The following is a 25,338-nucleotide window of genomic DNA, read 5'->3' on the forward strand; positions in this document are numbered from 1 at the left end:
GTTGTTTGAGAGAGTGGATTTATTTGGTCAAGGCCAAGTATTGAGCTCTGGTAAGTCAAGGAGGTGTAAATGTGCAAAGTTCCTAATTTAGAGTCTTTCAGGAAATTATTGTATTAAAATAATTTTAGAAGTTGTAACTGTACTTTTCGTAACAGGCAGTAAAAAGATGTGGGTAAGAAATCAGACTAGTTAAATATTCTGTTCCAATGTAATTTATGTTTGTAAGTTATGAGTAGTCTTAAGTCAAATTTTAAACAAGGAGACCTTACACAAAGAGGAGTGTCTTAAAGAATATTATTTTTTCTGGAGTGCTTTTAAATGTTAGGGCTGGAACCTCTAGTCTGATAGAAGCAAGACTGTCCTAGTTCCAGGCTTTCAGCCCAACCAGTAGTGAAGCTGAGACTGTATCCCTGGTGGGTGTGCACATACACATAAATATTGTATCTGTAAGTGTACAGAACAAATATGCATGTGCAAGGCCAGTCATGTACATTGTCACGGGGTATTCAGGTGAGCACAAACAGTATCAACAGCTTGGCCCTTCAAAATGGTTTGCTAGTGGGAATGTGTGTATATATACAGAGCTCATCCTCATGGAGTCTGCCCAGTGTCTGGCCCCATGTCAGTCACCCCTGTTGATGGCACTTGGACAGATGAGCCCCTAAGGCTGTAGCCCTTTCTCATTTGCTGGTACAAATGTCTTTACACATAGGTATCCCTCTAAACCAGGACTCTCCTGCTCCCTCATGGACTTGCCCTTGGACACACAGGTGTGTGCACCTCTGTGCACATAAAAGTGGACCTGGCCAGAACTTTCTTGCTCCTCTACTATCTAAACCCCTGTGCTTGTGCCCTTGAAGAGATGCACAAAAAAACATGGTTCTTGCGCCTAGAGACCCACAGGCCTTGCAGATGGCTGGGACTTCACTGGTCTGTGGCATAGTCATCTCCTCCTGTGATCTTGCCCTTAGATGCTCACACCTACTTCCTTCCCAGACCACTTCACCCACTTGTCAGCTGGTGTGTCTTCATGCACCACAGACACATTGACTTGTGCTTGGTTTCACATATTCTGGTCTCTTCATTTACACACATGCTCATGGGCCATCTAGCCTGTGGTCCCAGCCTAGGTGTTGGCAGCCAGACCCTCACTTTTTCCAGATGCTGGCCACCCTGGACTTAGACATCCCTATATCTTGATGTAACATTGCAGTTGCTGGAGTCATACTTAAGTCCTCTCACTCTGTTCTCTCTAGTTGCTGGTGCCCATGGACATAGTAGTCCTCCAGCCTGTGGTCTGACTGTAGTTGTAGGCATCTTCACACCAAATAAAGAGTACCTCACCAAGGAAAACAGTTCAAAATGAAATTTAATAAGTCTATGCAACAGATTGTGCTATTCACATACAGGGAACAGAAGGATAGATGTACCAATTATCAAACTGTTCAGCCTTCTTATCCCTGACTTAACTCCTTTCCAGACATGTAGATTTCCCTTGCTTCTCCTTCACTTTAGTTCTTCCCCAGAACATCCCATGTCATGTCTAACATACTTTTCATCTGTGTCCCATTTCTGTACATGCAAACACCTTGAGTCTGAAAGGTGCTATAGTCTTTGTTGACTCTTGGTGGTTTTAACACCTGGGTGTAAGAGCTGAGGCTCTCCTGAGGTTTTTCTGGGAGGAGTGTGACAGGGTATCCTTTCTCTGAGTCCTAAATTTGTTTTCCCTCCTATTATTTTGTTTCTTTCTGCACCTCTGAGCTGATAGCTCCTGTCATGGGCTTGGGATAAACTAGAGCAGGGTGTTGTGTGCACGCATCCCTCCATCCCTCTTGTGGGAGGGATGCTTTAGGGCTGTGAAGATGAGGTCTTATCACATAACTAAATATTATTAGTAGAAACCTTTCACTGTTTATATTTTATAGACCTTTTCTCCTATTTTAAAACAGACAATTATGTTAACTCACATGTCATCATCTATGCTGTAGTTAAACTTCCCTACTTACTCATTTTTCCACCACTTGATGCTAACATATTTGTGCAGGAAGAGACTTAAACTGAAAAGAGATCAGGACATTCAGTAAAGCCATCTGACAAATTTCTTTATCAATTTGAGTTAGATGACAAGTTTAGGTTGTAGTGTAGGTGTACTTACAGTCATCTAGTTAGACCTTTTCTGTCTCAGAAACATTTATCATGCTCCATTTCTTAGGATGCCTTATGAGAAATTACTAGATTAAGTCAGATTCTTAGTACATTGATCCTATTTTCTGAGAAAGTTTTGCCAAATTTTTCCCCATTCCTACGAATTCTTAACCAAATCTGTGTACAAGTTGCAGCAATGCAGTAGCATAAAATACATTGATTTATCTGAGTAACCTTGAGCTCAGTTGGTTAGGGCATGGTGCCAGTAACACCGAAGTTGTGAGTTCCATCCGTGTACGGGCCATTTGTTGAAGAGTTGGACTCAATGATCTTTGTGGTCCCTTCCAACTCAGAACATTCTGCAATTCTGTATCCATGACTTCGTATCCATGTGAATTTTCTCCCCAGAAATGGCTGCTATATTTTTTTAAAAGCAGGCCTCAGTGCTCTGATGCAGGGAAATGTATAACATGTTAATTTATTTGAAGAGACGCAAAGGGCACCTTATTGTTTACAGAAGTGCCTTATGATTTTTTTGTTGTAAGTGATGCTCACCTCAGCTTGGTTATGTGTGCTAAGTCATGGATGGTAAGGATACAAAAAGTGACCTAATAAACAATTGGTGGTCTAGAACAAAAATAAGTCTTAATCAATAATTTATGGATTTTGATGTGCTTATATTGATAAATTAATTAAACAAATCTGCCTGTGTTCCTCAAGCCTAATGTGCCCCTGTTATGATTAGGTTTATAGAACAGAGCATTTTAACATTGAATGAAGGTAAATGGTAAAACAATAGTGTAGTCACGGAGCTCTGAGTGCTTCCATTTCTAGTCACAGAGTAGTTTCAAGGAAAGGAGGCTTTCTTTGCACACCTGCAGTCATTCAGTGCACAGGCCTCTTGTGGTCAATGTTGATTGCTACTTCTCTAGCTGAACAAAAAATAATTTCGTTTGGTGTAACCTTCTGTGATTTAATATTATGGTTTTTTTGCCAGAATTGGCACAAAGATAGATCTTTGGATAGTGACAGTAATTATTAGCACAGCTGTAGTTGAGGGTCTTTCAGAATTTTCCATTATAAACCCCAACAGTCAGTTTACGACTCAAATGTAAAAAAATGTTTTCACTGCTTTCTGGGTATGAGGGGTAAAGTGAACTAAATTGAATACCCTCCTCCCCAAAATAATACTGAGGTTTTCTTAATCTTTGGACATTGCATCCTTTGTAGTATGCTTTACTTATATTGCATCTTTTGAATGCCTGTGGTCATGCAAAGGTAAGTCTCACATCCTTTGTTTTCATCCAAGATAATTGCTCTTTTAATCAGATTTGAGATAGGTAAATTACCACAGTTCAGCTGTAAGTTATATTAACTTTCAAATGTTTTAAAGTAACTTATTTTAAGTTTCAGGGTAAAATAAAATGGTCTTGTTGAAATTCTTGGCTATTTCACTTTAACCTATTTTCTGTAAGAAAAAAAAAAGTGTGCTCAAGTGATCTGTTTCCCCATGTCAGCATCTTAGATTATTATAGTCTTAATTTACTAGTAATAATATAAAACAGAACTTCGTGTTACTAGTCTTCATCTGACTGTTTCATTAGTTAGGTAGCATTGCAGCACTTCAGGTGTTTCGTAAGACATTGGGAGAATCGTGTGAGTGCTCTGGGATCTATTAGCTTTTTCTTCAAAGAAGAAGATGTTCATAAAAATGGGAAACCCAGAAGCTAGTTTTATAGAATTTTAAAACTTTCTCATAGTGATATTCACTGTGGGTTTGTTTTTTTTTTTCAGATAAAGAAGCTTGTGTATGTTTATCTGATGCGCTACGCTGAGGAGCAGCAAGATCTAGCATTATTGTCCATCAGTACTTTCCAGCGTGCTTTGAAAGTGAGTGACTACTAAATAACATTTTATGGGGAATTCTGAGCTGGTAGCACAAAATAAATATGTATTTGTGTAAGTGTAGTATGGTAAACTAAAGCATGTAAATATCTACATCTGCTAAAGTAGTTTTAAGTTACGTGATAGACATATTTTTTTCTGCTACCTCAAACCTTGTCAAAACAGGTAAGTAAGCCTGAAAGACATAAAATTGCTTCACTTAAGAAAAACGGCAGAATGGCGCTTTCAAATCCACATGCCAGACATTTAATTTCTGGAATGACTTTTCTCATTCCAAGGGAACTTGTATGTATGGAAAAAAGACCCCGTTATTACCATGGACCACCTGTGTTCCTTTTAGTTTATTTTAAAAAATGAGCTTTGTGTACCACAGAGAATTGAAACATAGGGAAGACAGTAGTACCTAAATTCAAATTTTCAGTCTTGCACATGGTACTTTTTCATTAAAAGCACTGAAAAAATAGCTTTTTGTACTGTTGTGTTTCAAATGAGATAACAATGAGAAAGGGGATTGGACAGTAAAGTTTAGGATTGCCTTTGAAGTGTGACTGTGGACAGAAGAAAGATTTATGAGGTCTCTGTTCTGAACTTTGGCCAGTTTTTATAACAAGAGAAGATTGGGGGTTTTGTGTATTCTTCATGTATTCTAGGCTCATTTCAATTACATCACTTAACCCACACCTTGCATCTTGTTGGAAAATGTTGCAATCAGAGCACCAGTTGTGCATCTGTAGAAGGATCCCACATCGACTAGAGAGTCTTCTGCCCCCTTCCTTTGAACTTTTATCCCAATGTAATATGTACTGCCTTCACTATCCCTGACTGCCACGTAAAGCTAGAATTCAAATTACTTTGAACCCAGTGTTTTTTGTGATATATGTATACAGTGAACACTGCTCATGGCATAAGTCTTTTAAAAGCTGTGGGTAATGAGAGCAGAGGGAGAAGTGATAATGTTGTGTCTGTAGCAAAAAGAGAACTGGTGGTGTGGCAAGGGGGTAGACACCAAGTAGTGGGGATTGTCAGAAACTAAAGAAATGACTAAGCCTGCTGTGAAAATAGGTCTCTGTTCAATTTTTGTAATGTTTTTTTTTCTCATTTTATAATGATTATAATTTGGCTTTATGTGTGGAGATTTTTTTTACCTCCCTCTGTCGAAGGAACATTTTTTTTGTCACTTAAGTGGCCGCAGGTGAGCTTTGCAGACTCTAGTAGGAACAAGATATTTTTCCAAAAATGGTCAGATAAAGGGCTTTCACCATCCAGATACTTACTACTTAGAAACTTCTAAGATGTAGGGATTTTGAGATCTTAGATTAATTGATAATCAAGTAACACCAGTCTGAAAATATGTTGCCAGCTCTCAGTCCTTGGGAGAAACGTTCGTTAGGAGGTTACAAGTTCTTTCAAGACACTGTACAGTTTAATGAATTACTGATGCTGCAATTTCACTTTGCTGGATTTCAGGGGATTTAGTACTTGATTAAACAACAATTTTCCCTTGTGTTCCAAGCCCATGATTAATGGATAAAGTTTACATAATAGTTCATCCAAATACGCGTATGTTGGATCTCCAAGCTAACCCTAGTATTGTAAAATTGACCAAGAATTGGGGCAGAAGAAGAGAGGATAAGAACTAGAAAGAAGTCTCAAAACATTTAGCCTAGTATATTGACATGTTCTTTGAAATTGTTGTTACTAGCTTCAGTTTATATCTTGCATTAAAGCATAAAATGGATATTTTGTCAAGAACTTGAATGGGAATGTCACAACTGAGAACAATGTTTTATTTGACATTTTGTAAATACAAGTTAAAATTGAGTTAGTCTGTCTCGCAGAATATCTGAATTCCACTTGGATTGGAGCAAATGTATCAGACTATTAAATAAAATATTAATATTTTTTATCCCAATTAACGTATTTTGTCTGGAAAATTGCATGACGTTAATGTTTTCCTTTGTAAAATTTTCATATTTTCATAATGTTTTATGTTCTCTTTCTTTATTTGTTTGACCTTTTTTTTTGTTTTGGAAACTGCTTAGTGTGAAAAATTATTAGTATGACCTTCATTTGCAAGGGTAACTTAGATTTACATGTTTTAATGTGTCATCACTAATAAGTGTAAGCAGAGTAGTGTATTTAATGATTTGTTTCTGCACTATCTTATTTTATTTCTCCCCTTCACTCCTGTTTTTTAGGATCCTAATCAGTTAATCCGTGCAAGTGCTTTAAGAGTTTTATCCAGTATACGTGTCCCAATTATTGTTCCTATTATGATGCTTGCTATTAAGGAAGCCTCTTCTGATTTATCTCCTTATGTGAGAAAAAATGCAGCCCATGCAATCCAAAAACTGTACAGGTAAGTGATTCTGGCAATTACTGAAAAACAATTTGGAATAGCTGTGGACTACATTTATAAAGACTACTGTGAATTTAACATGTCTCAGATCCATTTCTTTAAAAGGGTAGGGGGGGTGTAGACATTCTGTCACTCAGCTGGTTTGGTTGTAATTCAGGCCATTCTCATGATTGCTAGACTTAACAGGATAACTATAAAACTATCTTTTGTTTATTAAGATACTAGTTGTTTTCATCTGTGTAACAACTGTTTTGATGGGTATTCTCAGAATCTATGAATTCACTGTTTCAAGTTTGTAACTTTCATCCTGAGGCATTTGCCTGAAGGTAGTTTGCGGCACATGTGACAAAAGAATGCTAACTTCTAGAAATTTTATCTGTGCAAGTCCAAATCTTTCAGATCTTCCTACTTCAGAAATTCTTGCTTTGTAACAGTTCTTATTAAGATGTGGGTACTGGTTTGCAGAGGTGGAGTCAACAGAACCTGTACCTTTGCAAAACATTTCCAGGCATTTATTCCACTACTTCACTTTTATTTCACCTATTCCTAAAAGTGGAGGTTGAGAGATGTTAAGAGGTTCTGAATCAGGTAAAAAACACAGTAACAGAATCTGGAGAAACTGGCCTTTCCTCCTTCTATTTTCTATGTATTCCTAGTAGTAGTAAATGGACATGGAGCTTACATAACAAAGGAAAACTAGTGAAACTGATGTTCTGTTTCCTTAATGGTTTGGAGGCCTTCAAAGTGTGCATCCTTCAAAAGCTTTCTTCATGCAAGCATCCTAAGTATCATGATGCAAGATTTTGAGCTGCTGTAGCTGGAAATTCCTCCTTACCTGGACTAGAGTAAGCTTCATGATTACTTCTGAGTGAAGCTGGAGTTAAAAATTGCGTCCTTTGTAGTAGGATTTAGGACCAGTTTATAAAAAGCATGTGAACTTTTATTTTCACATTTTCAAAGGTTACTAGTACAAATTCTGTATCTCATAGTGCTAGTTAACCATGGAACCAAGGGAGAGCGTATAATTTTCTTGGTCACTGGAGGAAGCACCAGTATTGGAAACTGGTGAAGAGGCTATCAAATTAACCTGCCCACAGGCAGACCCAGTTGGCCTGGCAGCAAGTAAGAATAGGTAGTAGTTAATAGGCTATCTTTGTATACTTGGTTTAAAAAAGTTCATGACTTATAGCTAGACACTTCAGCAATACTGATCATACGTTGGCAGCAAGGCTGACTATTGGCCTACTGCAACAATAAGTAATTTCAGAATACTTATTTTTAAGTTGATGAGAATCAGAATCCAGAAGAGATAGATTTTTAAAGTAAACTCCACAGTTAATACACTCTCCTACATCTAGCTACTCAATCTTCTGCAGCCATTTGAGTAAGAAGTAGTAACAGTTTATTCTGCTATGTCTGTATGCTCCATTTGCTTTTTGGTTTCCCCAGATTTTCTGCCTGTTTGATAGTATTTTAGTTAGTACTCTAGTCAGGGTTCTGGATGCAAGTTTGATGCTCCAGTCTTCCCTGTATTTAGTGTCATGGTGTTTGGATGGATATCTGCCCTAGAAGAGCTTGTTTATTAGCAGTTCAGTCAATCCTAGCAGCAGGAAGCTTGCATATCAAACACAAAAGATTTCAGACATAGTCTGAACAGCAACATTTGCGTCCAATGCAATCAGCATTTCCAGATATGTTGAAGTAATTTCATCACTAAAGATGTCAGACCTTTTGCTTACTTTATTTAAGAGAGCATTTTAAAGATATTAGTAGTTTCTGTCTATTAGCTGAAAACTGTACTGTGTTTGCAGTGAGGTTTGGAGGACTATTTTCCATCACTAGTATTAGTAGCCTCCATACTAGTGCTAGATGTCATAATGGGAGGAAATCACAGACCTGTTTTAACCTCTTTTCTCTTTGAAAATGGTCCCTTCCTTGTCTTAAATATCAGGACAGTGGAGGGGAAGGATTGTAAATTCATTCATTCACACCTTTCTGAAGACTTTTGTTGATCACATAAAAAAATGGTTTAGCTCAAGTTTAAGTGTTCCTTTCTCTCTAAATTTTCTGACAGTTTTTAAGAATTTGAAATAAAACCTTTTTGAGAGACTTTTGGCTTTTCCTCTGAAGGTTTGGGTTCTGGACAGAAGACCTGTAAAAACTCCTTTTACAAAAACAGAAGTTGGGATGAAAGGTGATCATGAAAGTACTTACAGAACAATGTACTGTTGTGTTGCTTATGATGATGGTGGCTTCTAACAAGTTTTGCTACTCATTTTGCATGTTCTGATGTTGCTAGGTCTTAGAGCCTTAGTGAAGTAGTACTCAGCCAGATAGTGACTTTGTGAATCTGTACCTGGAATGATATACTGTGCATTAGGGCAGTCCATCACTCAGCATTAAAACTGAAGTATGCAATAATGACCAAATACTCTCTCACTTAACTGTAATTTTGTATCCATGTTGAAATGACTATTCAAAGGCATAGAACTACACATCTCTAAGGGTCTTTGTATTCACTTTCTGTTTTCTTTTGACTTGGCTTTAAATTCTCTGTGCTGTATACATCCATGAAGGGGAAGCAGCTGGGTGAAAAGTTTGTCGTTACTTGCCTAAGAAGCAAGTTTGGCAATAGTGGATATCTCTGGCAAATTTTTCTCTGCTCTTGTATGTGAAAAGATGCTATAAATGTTTGCTTGTTGCTTTTGCCATTTATTTAGGACTTCAAGCAGTCTGTTTTCCTTTACCTTGCACACCGACTTTGTATAGGTACACTTGAATGCAGTTGTCTACATTTGTGCGTTCTGACAAAAATTAGTGGTTGACTTTAAAGTAGTTGAAGTGTCTTACTCAAAGCTTTATGTTGATAATTAGATAATAAAAGTATGAATCTTCTTTGTCCTGATATTCGTTCACCGCTGAATTATATTCATGCTGAAATTTATTTCTACGAGAGCAGTGAGTACCTTGTCATGTAACATCTGAAGTTCAGTCAAGTTCTGTCATGTTGGTTAGCCTGTCTTAATGTTTTTTTATGAGATTAAATTTCCTATAGAACACATATAAAGGGTCCAAGATAAAATTATATTTTAAATTTAATTTTATACTCCTAACTTACTTTCAGTCAAGTTCTTTTATAGTGTGTTCTTTGGAATACTTGATTTTTCTGGAAGTGGTTTCTTCAAAGTTCTTTGTTCCTCGTTTATGTCTAAAGGTCAAAAATCAAACCTGCTTTAATTTTGGGTATGTCTGACCAAATTAGTTAAAGTAATTTTATTTTTCCTTCTAGTCTTGATCCAGAGCAAAAGGAAATGTTAATTGAAGTGATAGAAAAGCTTTTGAAGGATAGAAGTACGGTAAGAAACAGATTTGTGACATATGCATGTATTTTTATAGAGTTTACTCCCGAGACTGTCATTCAGCAGTAAGTAATACACTTTCCTAACCTTTGCCAATGTGATTTTGTATGTCTTTAGATATAAGTATCATTGTGTATTTATGCATGACTGTAATAGTGGCTATCCTTTAATAAGATGTAATTTTGCTAGCTTCATGAATATGTTAATTAATGTTTTATTTTAGTGTGTGCTTTATGTATGCTTCTTTAAACTTTATTTTGAAAATCCAAGTTATATAATAATATGAATCAGTGTGTGAGTGTTTATCTATAAATTTTCGTATGCACTTTTTAATTGGGAAATTAGTTTGATAATTTCAGTTAGTTTGTAGTAGTGTAGAAATAAATGACTTGCAAATGGTGCACAGTGTGCCTATTGACATCCGTCTATCTTGCAGTGTGTATAGTTGTTAAAAAATTATATTTGCTATGCAATTGTTTGTTCTTGCCCATATCTCCATTTCCACTCTGGTAAATCAGAGGTGATCCGGCATAATTTCTGTAAATTTAATACTCCTGTTATGTTTAACCTGCCCTATATAGCTACAGGTTTTCCACATGTACTCCTGGATGTCTCACAATCTTTAGTTAATTTTATTTTGCAAATAAGTTTCCCACTTGTGAACTAGAAAGGTAATTGACCAAAGAATCAAAGTTAGATTTTAAAGAGAAACCAGATTTGTGAATGAAAACATTTTCATGTTCTTCTTGTTCAGATCACTAATTAATTGAATGTAATCCTTTTTGACTATGTGAAAGTTTTACTAGGTAGCAGGTAGTGCGTTGCTTCATCTGCTATTTTCCAAGTGTTTTTGTAACAGGTACCACTGTATTCTCCAGGATACAGTATCCAGGACTGTATCCTATTCTAGCACAGTCACGGTGTTCAGAGCATAAAAGGTGCTGTTGGCTAAAAGATATCCTATAACTGCCACTGAAGGGTTACTGAAAGAGGTGTGTTACAGCTTAGTGGCTCTGCAGACAGTAAAACAGTTAGGTCTCCTGACTGCATCTGTGCTTGATTTGACAGAGGCCTTTGAGCTTGTGTGAAGTTGCACCTGCAGTGGTTCTTCATGTATTTTATTTCATGGCTCATGTTCATGGTATATATGCAGTCTGTGAATGTGGGATTAGGTTGTTAGTACCAGTGGAGGAAGGGCTAAAAAATACCCAAAAAAAGTAAAATCTGTGAGTTTGTACTCTGTTTCCTAGGCCTTATAGCATATGGTAAATAGTTATCCCATGCCTAGTCATTTACACATTTACTTTAACAAAAAAAGTATAGAGTAGGTTTGGATCTTTTATCTCCTTAGAATTTGTAATTACTTATGGGGAGATAATGGACTCATTGCCTATTGGGCTCATACACTGTGTGTTGGATACCATACTTATAAAGATACCAGCCGAAGGAGTAGCTGAAAATTATAGACTAGACTTAGGTCTGCTGGGTTTGTTTGGAGACATACTTGGTAAACTGCTACAGCTTTTTCCTCCCCCTGATCCCTCTTTGTCTATTCGCTAGTGAGACCTGATTCCAGTCTGAGCTGACATCTCAGCTTCAAAAGTCTTACTGTTTTGAGAACTAATATGAAGACTAATTATTTCAGAAAGAAAACATACAGATCTCTCTTTAAGGCTCTCTGCATCTAAGTGTGCTCTTTCACCCCAGACTCCGCAGCTTGTGGTGGTCTAAAATGGATCAGTCTCTATTTAATCTTTCATAGCTTTGGAAAGACTATTCTAGCATGGCGAAGCTTTATTTTAAGTAGTTTTCTATTGTCACGTACCACTGAATGTTCCCAGAAAGCTTCCACATTTACTGAAAGAACGTACATAGTGCACAAGTGTTTTGTTAGCAGGTAACTCCAATCTGAATAAGCTTATTCTTTGCTCCTAATTGGAAAACAGCAATTTGCTCACAGTGGGGAAATCAAGAGTGCCATTTGTAGCTTGATTCAGCCTTTAAAATTGGATGAGATGCAGCTGCTTATAGGTGATGGTCCTTAAGTACAGGTGTGTACATATATGGCCTTAGGCTGTCGACTTTGTAGGTTTAATGAGGCTGCATCCTGGGGAAATCTGTGTTTATTTGATTCATCTTTTTGAATTCTTTGAGGGAAGCTTCACTTCATACACTTAACCTAAAAGAGGAAGCTCCTTCCACATGCATAAAAATACAAAAGTATTTTGCAGTCTTGCTGAAGAAAATTAGGCCCATTTGCTGCCATAGGAGTTCTCCAAATGGGACCAAACTGTAAAACAACAGCTTTTGGTCATAGACTTATGAAGTGCCCGTATTTGATTAGCAGAATGTCTCAGCTTTTTCAGCTCCTTGTTGTCTGTTTGACAGTCAAGGTGCCTGAAATCTGTAGGGTCATAATGTGGAACTAGAACCACAAGTGTTTGATGATGATCTTTGGATTCCTTCTACTTAAATGCAGAACTGTTCCCTTGCATTAATATTAGTTGCCATCTGCTGCTAGCTCTAATCTAATGTCAGCAAATCAGTTTGTTCATTAAATAGATTTTTTACCAGAGTGGGTAGTGACTTAGTTGAATATCAGTGGTTTTGTACCTTTTTTCACTTGATGGAAATGTCAAGTTACTTTTGGCACGTCTATGTATTAAGGGCTGATAATTCTCAGACAAGCCATAATATGTCGTATGTTAACCACTGGATCTGAAATAATCCACTGTTCATTGATTATTGTTATTTTGATTATAATTTTTTTAAATATTTTTTCTTTTAATCAGTTTGATTTTTTAATCCATGTTTGGAGGGAGAATGTAATTAGTAACATTAACTAGGTATATAACAGTCTAATTTTATTCGGGTGATACTTAACACTGCACTTTATCGAAAAGTAAACTTTTACTCAAAATTTGTTTCTTTTCCGTAGCTATTTGACCTCAAGCAGGATTTGAAATTTACTGGCATAATCTCTGTGTTAGAGATAGAATAGCTAATAAGTATAGATGCCTCTAAATTTCTGTAAACCAGGAAGTTTTTTCAGAGAGAACATGCTGTTGTATGTTATTAATGTAGTTTTTGTTGCACAGAAAAGACACAATATATTTCAATTAGCCAGAGTAAGTTTACATCTGAAATAGCAAGACATTATTTTGAGGAGGATTTTACTATAGTAAAATTAGGTCCTTTTTAGACAGTATAGGATGTGTTTATGTTTTTTGATCTCAATCAGCAGTAAATTTTAATATAAGCTGAGGTAAGCAAAACTTAAAATGAGATGAGATGTAACCTTAACCCAGCACTTCATTAAAATTTCTGGTGAGATAAATGAAAAATCATTCTACTCCTAGAGTGTCTTAACACAAAGATTCAATTAAAACACAGGCTCTCGGTTAATCTAAAATGCAAAATTATCAAGTGCAAGCCATTGTTAACATACCCTCAAGGGTAGCTGACTAGGAATTAGAGTCTGTCAACAAATCTGTGATTTTTTGCAAGTGTATTTAAATTTTAAACAGATGTTTATAAGTATTTTTATTTTTGAGGCTTATAAACTCCTAGTTATGTTTTTAGCCTTGCTTTACAAGTACCTAACATTTTGATTAGCAGGTACAAGAGCATGAATACCTGCTCCATTTGTTTTTCTAGTAATTCTAGGTACTTGAGCAGCTGATGCAATTTTATGTAAAAGGGAAGATAAGAGCATGCTTGTATTCTATGCTAAAATGATTTTCTCTGAAAGTAATATGGCTAGTCACATGTGAAAGTATAACTGGGTGTTCTAGAGCAAACTAGTTCCCTTTTCTTTTTAGTTGATTCTGTATTGCTTCACTCTAGTTCTCTTTTTTCTATTCAGTGATAACCTAGCTTTAACGCATAGGATTTAAGGCAAGATTTGTTGAAAAAGTTTCTTTTGGAAGAAAAAGATTCTGTGGAGGACTGTAGTTAGCAGCCTGTGTGTTTTACAGTGCTGTGTAAACACCAATGAAAGTCAAGTTCATTAATGATATCTGAGTTATAGCAGGTTAAAGAGAAATAAAATCCATGTTGGCATTGCAAAGGAATCATGCCTGTTATGCAAACCTGTAAAGCAAAAAGAACTCCTGACTTGCATTCCACAGTCTAAATTAAAGTATCCCAAGTATATTAAAAACTTGATCAATAAAGCAAAGGCAGGATGTAGTTGTTTGGATGATGAGTATATTAAAAATGCCCAAATTTATTGGTGATTTACATCTGTAGCTTTGATCAGATTTTATTTTGTATGGGTGCATACCTCTTTTATAATGAATTTATTATGTTGTTCTGGTGTTATAATTTTCTGTTAATAATAACTTGTAACTTTGTATTAACTCCATTTGGGGGGTGAAAAGACCTTATGCAAATATGTGAGTATAGAGATTTCTTTTGCAGACTGCATGGCTACCAGATAAAGTGCAGATTCTTTCTCAGTGACATTCCTTTGACTAAAAAATCATCCTAGGAATTGGTGATGGCTTTGTGATGAAGGTCTTACTCTTACACTAAAACAATGTATTTGGGCATAATGGGGAAAGGAAGCTGGGTACTCTTCAACAGTAGTCTTCAGCTGATAAAGTAATATTTTAGTTCAGAACCCAAATGTGTGGGTAAGACAGTGTTTTCTTAAGCTATCGATTTTATGATGGCAAATGCTTCAATTTTGTGGAAAAAATTACTGAGTTTGTGCGGATGTTTTGTTGTGATAGATCTATTATCCAGCTATTAGAAGATAAATGACTGATCTTTTCCTCTTTCCTTGCCTCCAGAAAATTGAAATAAGAAGGGGAATATCATTTGGGCTGTATGATTAGGGCAGGTGGGGTGGCCATTAATTTAAGAGAGAAGAGTCGTGGCAGCATGGGCCAACTTGCACTGTATTATCAATCAAACCTCGATGCACTTCTTGTGATGACCCAGCACTCTCAGGTTTTCACAACGTTAATTAGAATTCATGACAAAATAGATGCAAGGAAACGTTTTGTACCCTTCATAATTTTATAGAAAATTTATTGTTATTAGAGGAACCATTTGCTTAGTGTGATTTTTTTCATTACCAGCTTGTCAACTAGCATAGATAATCTGGAGAAAATATGAACTCCATAGATTGGGTGTCACTTTTGTTGATGGTTCATATAGTTTACCTTGGAGCACAGCTAATGGCTGAAGTTCATAGCAGCAGCACAGAAAAATGTGGCATCTAGTGGAAGACAAATGAACCATGTTTATTGCTTTAATATAAAAAATACATAAATGGAAAGCAGCATTTGAATTTGATGAGCTCATTGCTAGTTTTGTAGGAGTGATTTATATTTTCTCCTTATACAAAAAGCTACTATTGACACAGTGAGATGGAAATTAACTGACTGTTTTTTAGAAACTGATATTTTTTGGTTTTATATTCTGATTGAATCATTTTGTTTTAATTTTAAATACTTTTATGGAATGTTGAGCATTTAATAAACAAAGATTATTGGCTGTTCCACAGATGTTTAGATATATAGTAGGATCATACTATAGGGGAAACAGTGTAGGCTAGAAAATAATCTCTTATTAAGAAAACCTTAGGAAATTTTCTCAGAGAAATCTGCTTGTTACCAGTGCATTTTCAGTCTGTCACATTCTTACGTTTTTTTCCACTTTCAAATGAAAAGCAAAATTTTAGAAAATACAGTAATGGGGAGAGAGACATGATCTTGATAATGTCATGATGAATGGCAATTCCTATATTAACTTGTAAATCTAGGGACTTGCCGCAGGAAAATAATGCTTGTTTATCCAGTGAACCTCTTGCATTTCATAGCATAGGTTCAATTTTTTTACTAATGTCTTTAAAGTGTTCACAAGTGACAGCATGGTCATTGTAAACTTCAGTAGGAGATAGATGTAATTTGAAATAAGTAATTGTTTTGAATTCCTGTATTCCACTTTGACTCTTTCTTTGTATTAAGAAATTGTTTTGTTTTATTGTATTTGTATTATTGTTTTGTTTTATTCATACCAACTGAGCTTTTAAAAAGGCAGCAGTGTTTATAGGATATATTCTCCGTTTTAAATTATCTGAATTAGTGTTATGTATTTTTGTCAGCTTTCAAGCTAAATCATATATAAATAAAAAAGAAATACAGCAAAATGTGTGTACTGAACTACTAGTAGTAAAAGACAAGGGTGCTCTCTTTAGCATTACTGTTGGAAATCTGTGTCAACCTTCACCTATGAACCTAAAAGGGTATTTTTATCCATTAGACTGAGACTATTCTGATAGTCATAAACTGATATGTGTCAATCTCGCTTGTCTCTAATATGAAACAGTAACCTGCAAAAAGTCTCTCTTTGTGGTCTTAAAGTATTATCTCTTTCTTCTAAAACTTCAAGTCTGTCATATTGTCCTCTCTAAGTTAACCTTAACTGTAGTTCAGAGTTCTGCATTCTGATAAAAGGACTTTGCGCTTTTCCAGTGGGAAAGCTTCACAGCTTCTGTGGTCTAAATTAATACCTGCTCAGGACAGGTCTGCGATTAACCACTGCCTTCTGCTGACCTTTGAACACCCACCTTAGCATCAACTCTCCACAGTTTTTAATTACAGAGAGGTTACTGATGCAGCACATTATTAAGAAGAAAGTTTAGTATAACAACAGATAAAAAAGAGCTTTTGTTTTTATGATACAGCATATTATTTTAGATGTAAAGTGTATTTGGCTCTATTAAATAATCAGATTTTGTTCCCTGGAATGAGTTGCATTCTTAGTGGGAGCAGCAGGTACCAGAATGTGGATGAGGCTGGAGACAATAAATGCAACTTCACGTTTATTCTTATTCGTAATTCATAAAATCCCCTCAGAGCCTAAGACTTGTTTAGCATAATAGCAAGACTGTCTTCTGAGCTGTTTTCTTTCAATTGTAGTGTTGAGCGCATACTAATAAACCACATGTCAGCCAAATACAGGGAGAAAAATGTAACATATGAATATCATTGTATTTAATATTTCTCAAAAAGTACCGTTTCAATAAACTGCACTTCTGTTTAATTGCTTACTTTAAGTCATTGGGGAAATTATAGAGGTTGAAATGCAGATCCCTAGTGCTCAGATAGAATATGACATTAATTTGCTGCCAGAAGGCTATACTGCATGCATGCTAACTGCATACATATCAGCTGCTTCATATAAAGTACCATCATTTTAGTTATTTGACTTAACATGTACTCTGACACAAAACAAATCTTAATTAAAGCAATTAGGAGAGAAAGAACACGAATCTTAGCCACACAATTATATGTCCTTATAAGGAATTGTCACCTTTTGATCTTTTCTTGCAGTTAAAGTAACCTGCTGACAGAATTGTAACTGGAACTCCAATATATATTTTCTCCCATTATTTTAAAAGAAAATACCCAGGCAGAAGGTTTCAGTAATCCTTGAGGTGTTTTAATGTTGATAATATATTTAATTTTCTCATAAAAACAAAGCTGTTTTGTAGTCATAGCATGATGATCTTTATGCCTGAATAAAGATATGTTTCTTATGAAGGCAAAAAATTGTGTCAGAACATAGCAGGATATAAATGATGCATTCCTTCAATTATGTAACTATTAAGGAAGGGCTAAACAACATGCAGAAATTATTGGGGGAGAAGAGTGTGTTCATGAAACTCTCAATATAAAATTTTCTGTTACAGTTAATTTTGCTATATTGAGAGAGAAGTTTGAATTCCAGTAATGCCCAGGGAACTTGGCCCAGTTCTTTACTTCGACCAGGCCAGTATTGATAGAATCCAAAAAGATCTTGCTGGACATATGCTTTACTTTGTGTTGTTTCCTGTTACTTCTGAGTTAATTGCAAGTTCTCTGTTAATTTATTTGGAAGCTAAATCTGTAAGAAAAAAAAATTATGCTTACATTGCACTGTGTCTTCAGAGCTGGGAGCTAAGATTTATGTCTGCAATAGAAACAGCAAGTATTTTCTCTGTTCTAATAACCTTACCCCAATTCTATTTTAAATAAGATACCATTTCTTTGGGTTTACTTTTTGTTGTTGTTTTGTTTGTTTTTGCTGAATAGAAATAATTTGAAATTGCTGATAATTGCTAGTGTTAATTCTGATTCTCACTTGTGGTCTAATTGTATACCTCATACTGACCTTCTGGATTATGTTTTGTTTTCTAGCTGGTAGCTGGGAGTGTTGTGATGGCATTTGAGGAAGTGTGTCCAGATAGAATAGATCTGATTCACAAGAACTACCGAAAGCTCTGTAACTTGCTGGTTGATGTGGAAGAGTGGGGTCAAGTTGTTATAATCCACATGTTAACTCGGTATGCGCGTACTCAGTTTTTAAGTCCATGGAAGGTAAGTTTGCGACTTCTTAAATTACTGTTGTGAGCCTGCATTCTGAATTATTTCCATTGTTGGATTTACTTAGTCTTTTAAGATGCGTTTCTATGGAGACCTTAGTAAAGGCTGAGATCAAATACGTAAGTCAGCTCTCTAAAATTTCACTAACACAAGGCATCTACCCTTCTTCAGAGCCTGAGAATTCTCCTTCCAGGGTATAATCTTTTCTTCTTTACCCATGGTACATCCTGTGGGTAGCAGAGAGATTCCTTTTTCTGTGGCTCTTTGAGCCATGTTGCTTTTTGCTTTAGATGATTTTACACGAGTCAAAATCAGAAATGTGTGCCATACCATTCTGAAACTGCATGGACTCTACCTATATTGCAGAGACCCAGCATCAGTGCATAACAAATATTGCACTACTTGTTTAGGCTTTGTTAATGTGCTGAGGCGCTGTGTGAAGACTTGAACATATGTATTTAAAATGTGAAATGTAAAAAATGAGGTGGTTATTTTCATTTATATTGTGTAAATATGAATATACTTTTAAAAATTTTTAAAAAGAGGTTGTTCAAGTCAAATTCTGTCACTTCTTACAGTAAAAAGGGCACAGCTTAAGAAATGTATGCTGTTAACATTGTTTCAATAGAGATCTAACTCTGAAACAATTTAAATTTAAAGGTTACTTCTGGAAAGAACTGTTTAAAATTGCTCTACAAGTCTGGTTGGTTGTGTTTATTAAAGGCTTGGGGGTGTTACTAGTGTTAAGTTAATTGGAAGCACATTCATGTTTAAAAATGTACATTTTAATGCAGATTATTGTCGTTTATAAGTAGCACATTACAATTTTTTAAGATTCCTTTTTTCAGCATTGGAATAGGGAATGACACCAACTATCACTCTATCACTGAGTTATTTTTAACTGTCTTTTAATATCCTTTGCCTGGGAAAAAAATGGAATGCCGTACTAGTCTGTGTTAAAATATGTGTAATTTATTGTGTGAAAATAATTATATGGAGATATATTTGGACAAACAGTTTAGTCTGATTTAGTTTATGATTATAATAACTTCTTAAAAAACAGGGATTATAATTAATAAAGCAAAAATGTCTGAAGTAGAATCATATGTATGGGCTACTTGTTAGATTCTGAAACACTCTTTTTCCTTTTTTTTTGAAAAGTAAATTGGTTGTAAGAACATATCTTCCCATTATATTGCTTAAAATAAGGAAAATACTTTTAGGTAATAGACATTTAAGTTATATGTTTTCCTAATGTCCTTGAGCAGTGTTTATTACTGGATTATTGGAAGAAGGCAACTTGCATTCTTCTTTCTGACATTTAGAGAGAATCAAAATTGATAATCTGCTTTACCTTAAGCTACAGTCCCACAATATGTTTCAGCCAGTTTTAGTCTGTAATTGGACAAAAGGAAAGTTGAGGAGGAGGATGACCTCCTGTCTTTGATTGAGAGGTTGGAGTTCTTGATGGGATTTGGTTTCTTTAAGACTATATCTTTTTTCACTGAAACTGGACGCATGACAGTTGCTGCTGTGGCTTCTGCTCTTAGGAATGTGAAGGATTTGTGTGAAAATACTGCATGTGCCAACCTTAAATTAGTCATCTGTAATATAGTATTAATAACACTTTGTTTTCACTTTCAAGATCTTCAGTGTAAAATTTAGTTTGCCTACCTACTCAGCAATTTAATTAGCAGATTTTTTTGTGGTGCTAGTTGAAATGCATGCCTTTGTCAATACATTCTTAAATGAACTCATCATACAACAGGCCATCTTGTGCAGTAGAAGAGATTTTTAATTTAGTTTATTTGCATCATTATGGATCAGTATTTAGGCTGTTTATATGTAAATGTATGATTTGAGGAACAATTAAGTGTTGACAAAGTAGATTGCAGTCATATCAATTGCAGTGCATTTTCCATAATTTTTCTAACTGACATCTTTGATGATAAATAGTGGATGCCAAGTCAAAGCCGATTATACAGTGCACTAGGAATTCATGGCGCTGTCAGGGAGAAGACCGATTGACTTTAAATTTACATATTAATGAGAAGATTTGTTAAGAGGGTGCTTGACTATAGAAAATAACAGCATATTTATAGGGCACGACACTTTATAAATAAAGCTGATGCAGGAAAATGGAAATTAAACCTATCAGATTAATAAATTCAAGGCTGCTAAAATGCATATTTGCATTTTTATTCAGTAAAATTTTCCCTTACTTTTTGAGGAGCATATGTTGCTTTTGTTTCAGTTAAGCTAATTCTTAACAAATAATGGTGTAATGTTTGGAACTGATTTCTTGAGCATTTAGAAATCTAAAAACAATTTTGGAACCAGTTATGGAGAAAGATCTTTTTTTTAAGTAATATGCTTAAAATTGTTGCAATTACCCATTAACCAAGAATACTTAGATTTTTATTCTTGTTTCTAGCTTTTTTGAAGAGTATAATTTTAAATTGTACTTGTGAATGAAGTAAGGAAGAATGTCCTTGGCTTATCCTATTTGTGTTAAAATACTTGTGGGTGCTTTTTGGGTAGTTACATGCAGATAACAGTTTCAGAATAACCTTTTTTCTATATGAACTGTACGTATTCTGCTTTAACATGTGTTAGTTGAAGTGAGACAAGATGCTCATATTCTGGAGTAAAAATACCTGCTTGGGACTAAAACCAGCTAAGAACTATACCAGGTTTTCTGGGAAGTAAAATACTTGATAGCAGATAAAACTGCGATGCATTTCTGCTTAAATGTGTTGTCCTGTCCTTGTTGCAGAAGTTGTTGGGACTGCCAAACTGTTTGTAAATACCTCCTGAACCATAACAGCTTGCAGTCTAATGAATAAAGATGGGTAACATTTTTGGTAGTTTTCATGAATATATTGAGTTGCAGTCTAGCAGTTCAGGAACTGTTTTTCATGCTGTTCAGCCATCCCTGTTTCTGCAAGGAGATGAGGATTGCAGGAGGTAGGAACTACTTCAGCTGTCCTGGTACACAGAGTTACCACCAAACTTTGTGTCACATTTGGGAGGGCAACTTCTGAAAACAGGTGACTTGGTCAGAAGTTTCAACAGTCTTTCTGTAATGCGAGATGGAGCTAGGAGCTGCAGTCTTGCAAAACAAGTGTGCCTCTCAGGGCCATTCAGCTTCATTTCAGACAATTGAAGATTACATAAGTAAACTTTCTTGGTGTTCAGTAAGGACTGGAAAAAAATGGTCAATTCAGATTGATCATGGGCTTCAGTCATTATGAAGTTCCTGATAAGTACTTATAGAAATCATGTCTCAGGCTTACATTTTAGGATTATTTATTGAAGTATTGCTCAGTTTCAAGTGCTCAGAATTTGGCATAATTTTTGGGCTGGGAGGGATGGAAGGGGAAATTAGGCATGAAGAAAACAATCTGAAAGAATAAGGACTTCTATGACAAAAACATGAAGTATTTGAATTTCTATGTATCTAAAAGCATGAATCATGGAAAGTAGCCCAGCTCTCAGTAATTGCAGGAAGAAACAGATTGAAAATATTTATTTTGCTTGATTGTTCTGACAAAATATTGAGGTACCTTCTGACCTCAGCTGTTCTGTGATCTTTTTGTCTCTTGTTAAATGTTTTATGTTTCCTGCTCTTGCAGTACTTTCTCAGTATCTTTTAGATATGAGTTCTTAGTATATGCCATAAAGGTCATGGTTTTGTGTGATGGAATTCAGTGTCTAATGGCTGCTTCAGACAGCTGAGCAGTATCTAAAACTGCTTTAGATGTTTTATTTTTTTGTTCTCTGTATTGGGGTTTGCATTGAGGGAACTGTAATTGTGAATGATAAAGCTTCAAGCGCAGCACGCAGAAAATAGTGTCTATCCTTTACTTTTGTAGAATTTGTTAACAGTAATTAGCATCCTGAATCAGTTCTGCTGGTTTACTGCAGAGCTTAATAAAACTTCTAAATTCTCTGCTTAGAAGCTGACAACAGAAGTGAGGGGTGTATTCAGGGTAATAGCCTCCAGTTAACTAGGTTACCTAGATAAAGCAGTAAAAATGAAACATGTTAAAATACTTTAAAACTATTTTGTATGTATGTAATAATTTAATAATTAATGAGCCTGAATATGCCTTTTCCTTCTATTGTTTTCCAACTCAGTAGGGGATCTACAAGTTTTATTATACTCTTCTGCAGTGAGGAGGCATAGATGCATATCTAAGAAATACTCAGAATAGCATTCAATTTTTAAGGATAAAATTAAACATGATATGGTATGTATTACTTATTTAACATGTCATCTCAGTGAAGTTTCGTTGTAGATATACCAGGTGATATTCTTGCTGGGTTTTAAATTTTATTTTATTTTTCCCCTTCCCTAAAAGACTGTGAGACCAGAGAATTCTCTTGACCCTAAACTGGCTGCTAAGAGCAAAACATTAAATTAGGAAAACTAGTTTACAGTGAAGTTGTCTTATGCTGCTTATTTCTTAATTTTTTAATATATCCATCAGAATCTTCAGTGTGAATTAGGGCAGTCTGGATTCAGTAACTGTTTCCCTTTTTATCAGAGTGCAGTACTCTCTGACCAGGTTCTTTTAGATATGCACCAGGTGGGGTTAATGTTTAACATGAGATTCACTTATTTGAAGATATTTAGTGAAGTGTTTGGGGCATAAAATGGACTAGCTAGTTATTTTACTGTCACATCAGTTTTATTTTTTCCTGTTGTGTGTCCTACTTAGTAAGATACACAATAAGTAAGATGAGAATAACTTAGTGCATAGATTTTTAACAAAAAAAAACTACCTCAAGCTGATTGTGGAAAGTTCAGATAAAAAAGCTTTTCCAGCAGAAGAAAAGCTGACAAGAGGGTTAAATTTTGGGCACATTCATTTCCTGATTTGTTTTGCTTTGTGGCTGCTCAGCTCTTACTGTTGGTGTAACAGAAGTACAATCTGCAGCTAAAAATGCCATTTGTCTTTGCAGCAGAATGGATTGCTGTGGTTTCTGTTAGTCCCATGACAGAGTTGCAGGAACAGCAGCAGTGATTAGAATCTCTCTAGGCAGGTTCTCTAGGACGTGTATCAACTCAAATTAAGAAAGGAACCCTTTGTTTTCCTACAAATTTGACCAGCAAAGTTTCCATGTTTCCATGCAGTACCATGTAGTCTCATCTTCTTGACTCAGGCTGAGTTTCTTTTTATTATGTATATATATATAGGATAAGAGGCATTCTAGTCATCTGTTGAAAATAAGTTCTTAAAATTGTTTTTATCTCTGTCTAGGTAATTTTCTCTGACTTAGGGAGACAAAAATTAATTAGAAGGAAACAAATCTTTTTTATAGAAATCGAAGTATCAACTGTGTAAATACTAATAATTTTTAATTTAAATATTAGATGTGGCAGATCCCCATCATCTAATGAGCCACTAAAGTTTCTAGTTTTAATTCTGGCCCTTTGAATGCTACTTGGTCATAGAAAATCATGTAAACTATATGAAATGAACACTGTGTTAGATTACTTTGACGTCTTCTTGGATGTCAGAGTACTCATTAATTTTGTTCTGGGCATCTGTTCTGGGCATCTGAATGTTACCTCTCTGTCTAGTAACTTTTTAAAATTGTTAATTCCTTTACATAATTGTACCAGGATTTTCTCTGGATAATTAGAAGAATTTTAAAATAAGCTTGTTTAGCTATTTGCAAAAATAAACCTTTACCTGCTTTGTGAGGAACATGTGTGTGAGGCCAGACCTCTGCTCTGAGAAAGCTTTAGGCTCCTGAGTCTGAGCCTGTACACTTCTTCTGTTTGTAATATCAGGTAGAATTCATGACTGGTTGTGGCAGCTCTCTAAAGGACCACAGGGTACAATAAATGTGAAAAAAATTCAAATTATTTGGATCATTCTTCCCTTTGATAGTGTACGCCCAAGTTTGTTGCACTTCATGGTTGGGAATGTGCCAGTACCATGTACCAAGAAGAGTGGGGGTAACTGAGGCTTGAATTATAACAACATATCTGTTTATCAATAGAATAAGTACGCCACCAGTTGTTAGTGTGAGAATACTCCTCATGTAAATCAGTAAATATTTTAAGACGCTTTCAGTTTCTTTGCTTATTTAGGCATTGCATACTTACTTACTTACAGTGGAGGGGAAAAAAATTCTGTAATGCAGGATTTAATGACTATTGATGATGTTTTGATGAGTATGTCAGACTCTTTGATAAGGGTAGCAAACTGCCACCTTTCAGACTGCCAATCTAAGTACAAGTACAGTTCTCATTCTTCAACAATTTAGGATAATTTTGTGTTTTAAAAATGTGAGTCTCCTTATTAACATATTGAGCTATGGCTGTAGTCCTGATATCATTTAAATATTTGACAAACATTTCAGTAGCTGTAAACAATCCTAAAGCTACATGAGAATGAAAACAAATGTATGAGTATGTTTCCATATATGGGAAATATTCTCACTGAATTTACCTGTTAAAATCATGTTATTTTTTTCTGAGAGGAAGGGCAGTTGAGTTGCTTTAAGATGTATACATGGTTTGATGTAAATGGGGTGTGTACTCAGAAAAGTAGAAAAGGAGGAATGCTGTGGTGGCTAACAGCTAGCCTGGAGGCCTCACAGTCATAGGTAACCCTAATTAGAACCAGTCTCGGCCATTAGGGACACAGACAGCTATTGGCGAGTTAGCCAGGTGGCAGTCAAATTCAGCCAGTCAGGACCGGCCACGCGGGCTTTCAAGGACTATGGAAAGTGAGCTGTGCTCAGTGGAATCGCATGAACCTCGAGTGTCATGTTGTGTGTGTCCGTCTTGACTGCGAGAGCACTGGTAGCAATTGCAGTTCTGTAGAGGAACTGCACCATGAGTGATGTGCAGTTCTGAAGGTCTGGGATCATCCCTGTCCCTGCATACCCTGTCTATAAGTCACGAGAGATGGTGACTACTAATTCTAAAGCATGTAGTGCCCTTCTACTGGTTGCAGTCCCAAACTAACTAACAATTAACTGCTTTTCTTCATGGTTCACTTATTTGCAACCCTGTGGAAGAATATTTTTGCTTGGCAGTTGGTTCACGTTTGCTTGCTATCTCGATGTCTTGTGCTGCCTTTTCAGATACTTAAATTAATACTAAATTTTAACCTGAAAAACAGGTCAAACATTTAACCAAACATCTGGATACAAATTCCAAATTCCAGTG

At 35.7% G+C, this 25,338-nt stretch overlaps 1 protein-coding gene across 1 annotated transcript in view; it reads left to right on the forward strand.

Annotated features, from left to right (window-relative positions):
• Window positions 1-25,338, forward strand: part of AP3B1 (adaptor related protein complex 3 subunit beta 1) — a 153,721-nt gene that overhangs the window by 21,487 nt on the left and 106,896 nt on the right. The window contains exons 4-7 of the mRNA XM_084225896.1: window positions 3,940-4,035; window positions 6,249-6,409; window positions 9,699-9,765; window positions 17,961-18,140. Of these exons, the coding sequence (XP_084082022.1) occupies window positions 3,940-4,035; window positions 6,249-6,409; window positions 9,699-9,765; window positions 17,961-18,140 (504 nt within the window). The remainder of the gene's footprint in view (window positions 1-3,939; window positions 4,036-6,248; window positions 6,410-9,698; window positions 9,766-17,960; window positions 18,141-25,338) is intronic.

The sequence above is a fragment of the Fringilla coelebs genome, assembly GCF_963513975.1.
Source record: "Fringilla coelebs genome assembly, chromosome: Z".
In the NCBI taxonomy this organism is placed as follows: Eukaryota; Metazoa; Chordata; class Aves; order Passeriformes; family Fringillidae; genus Fringilla; species Fringilla coelebs.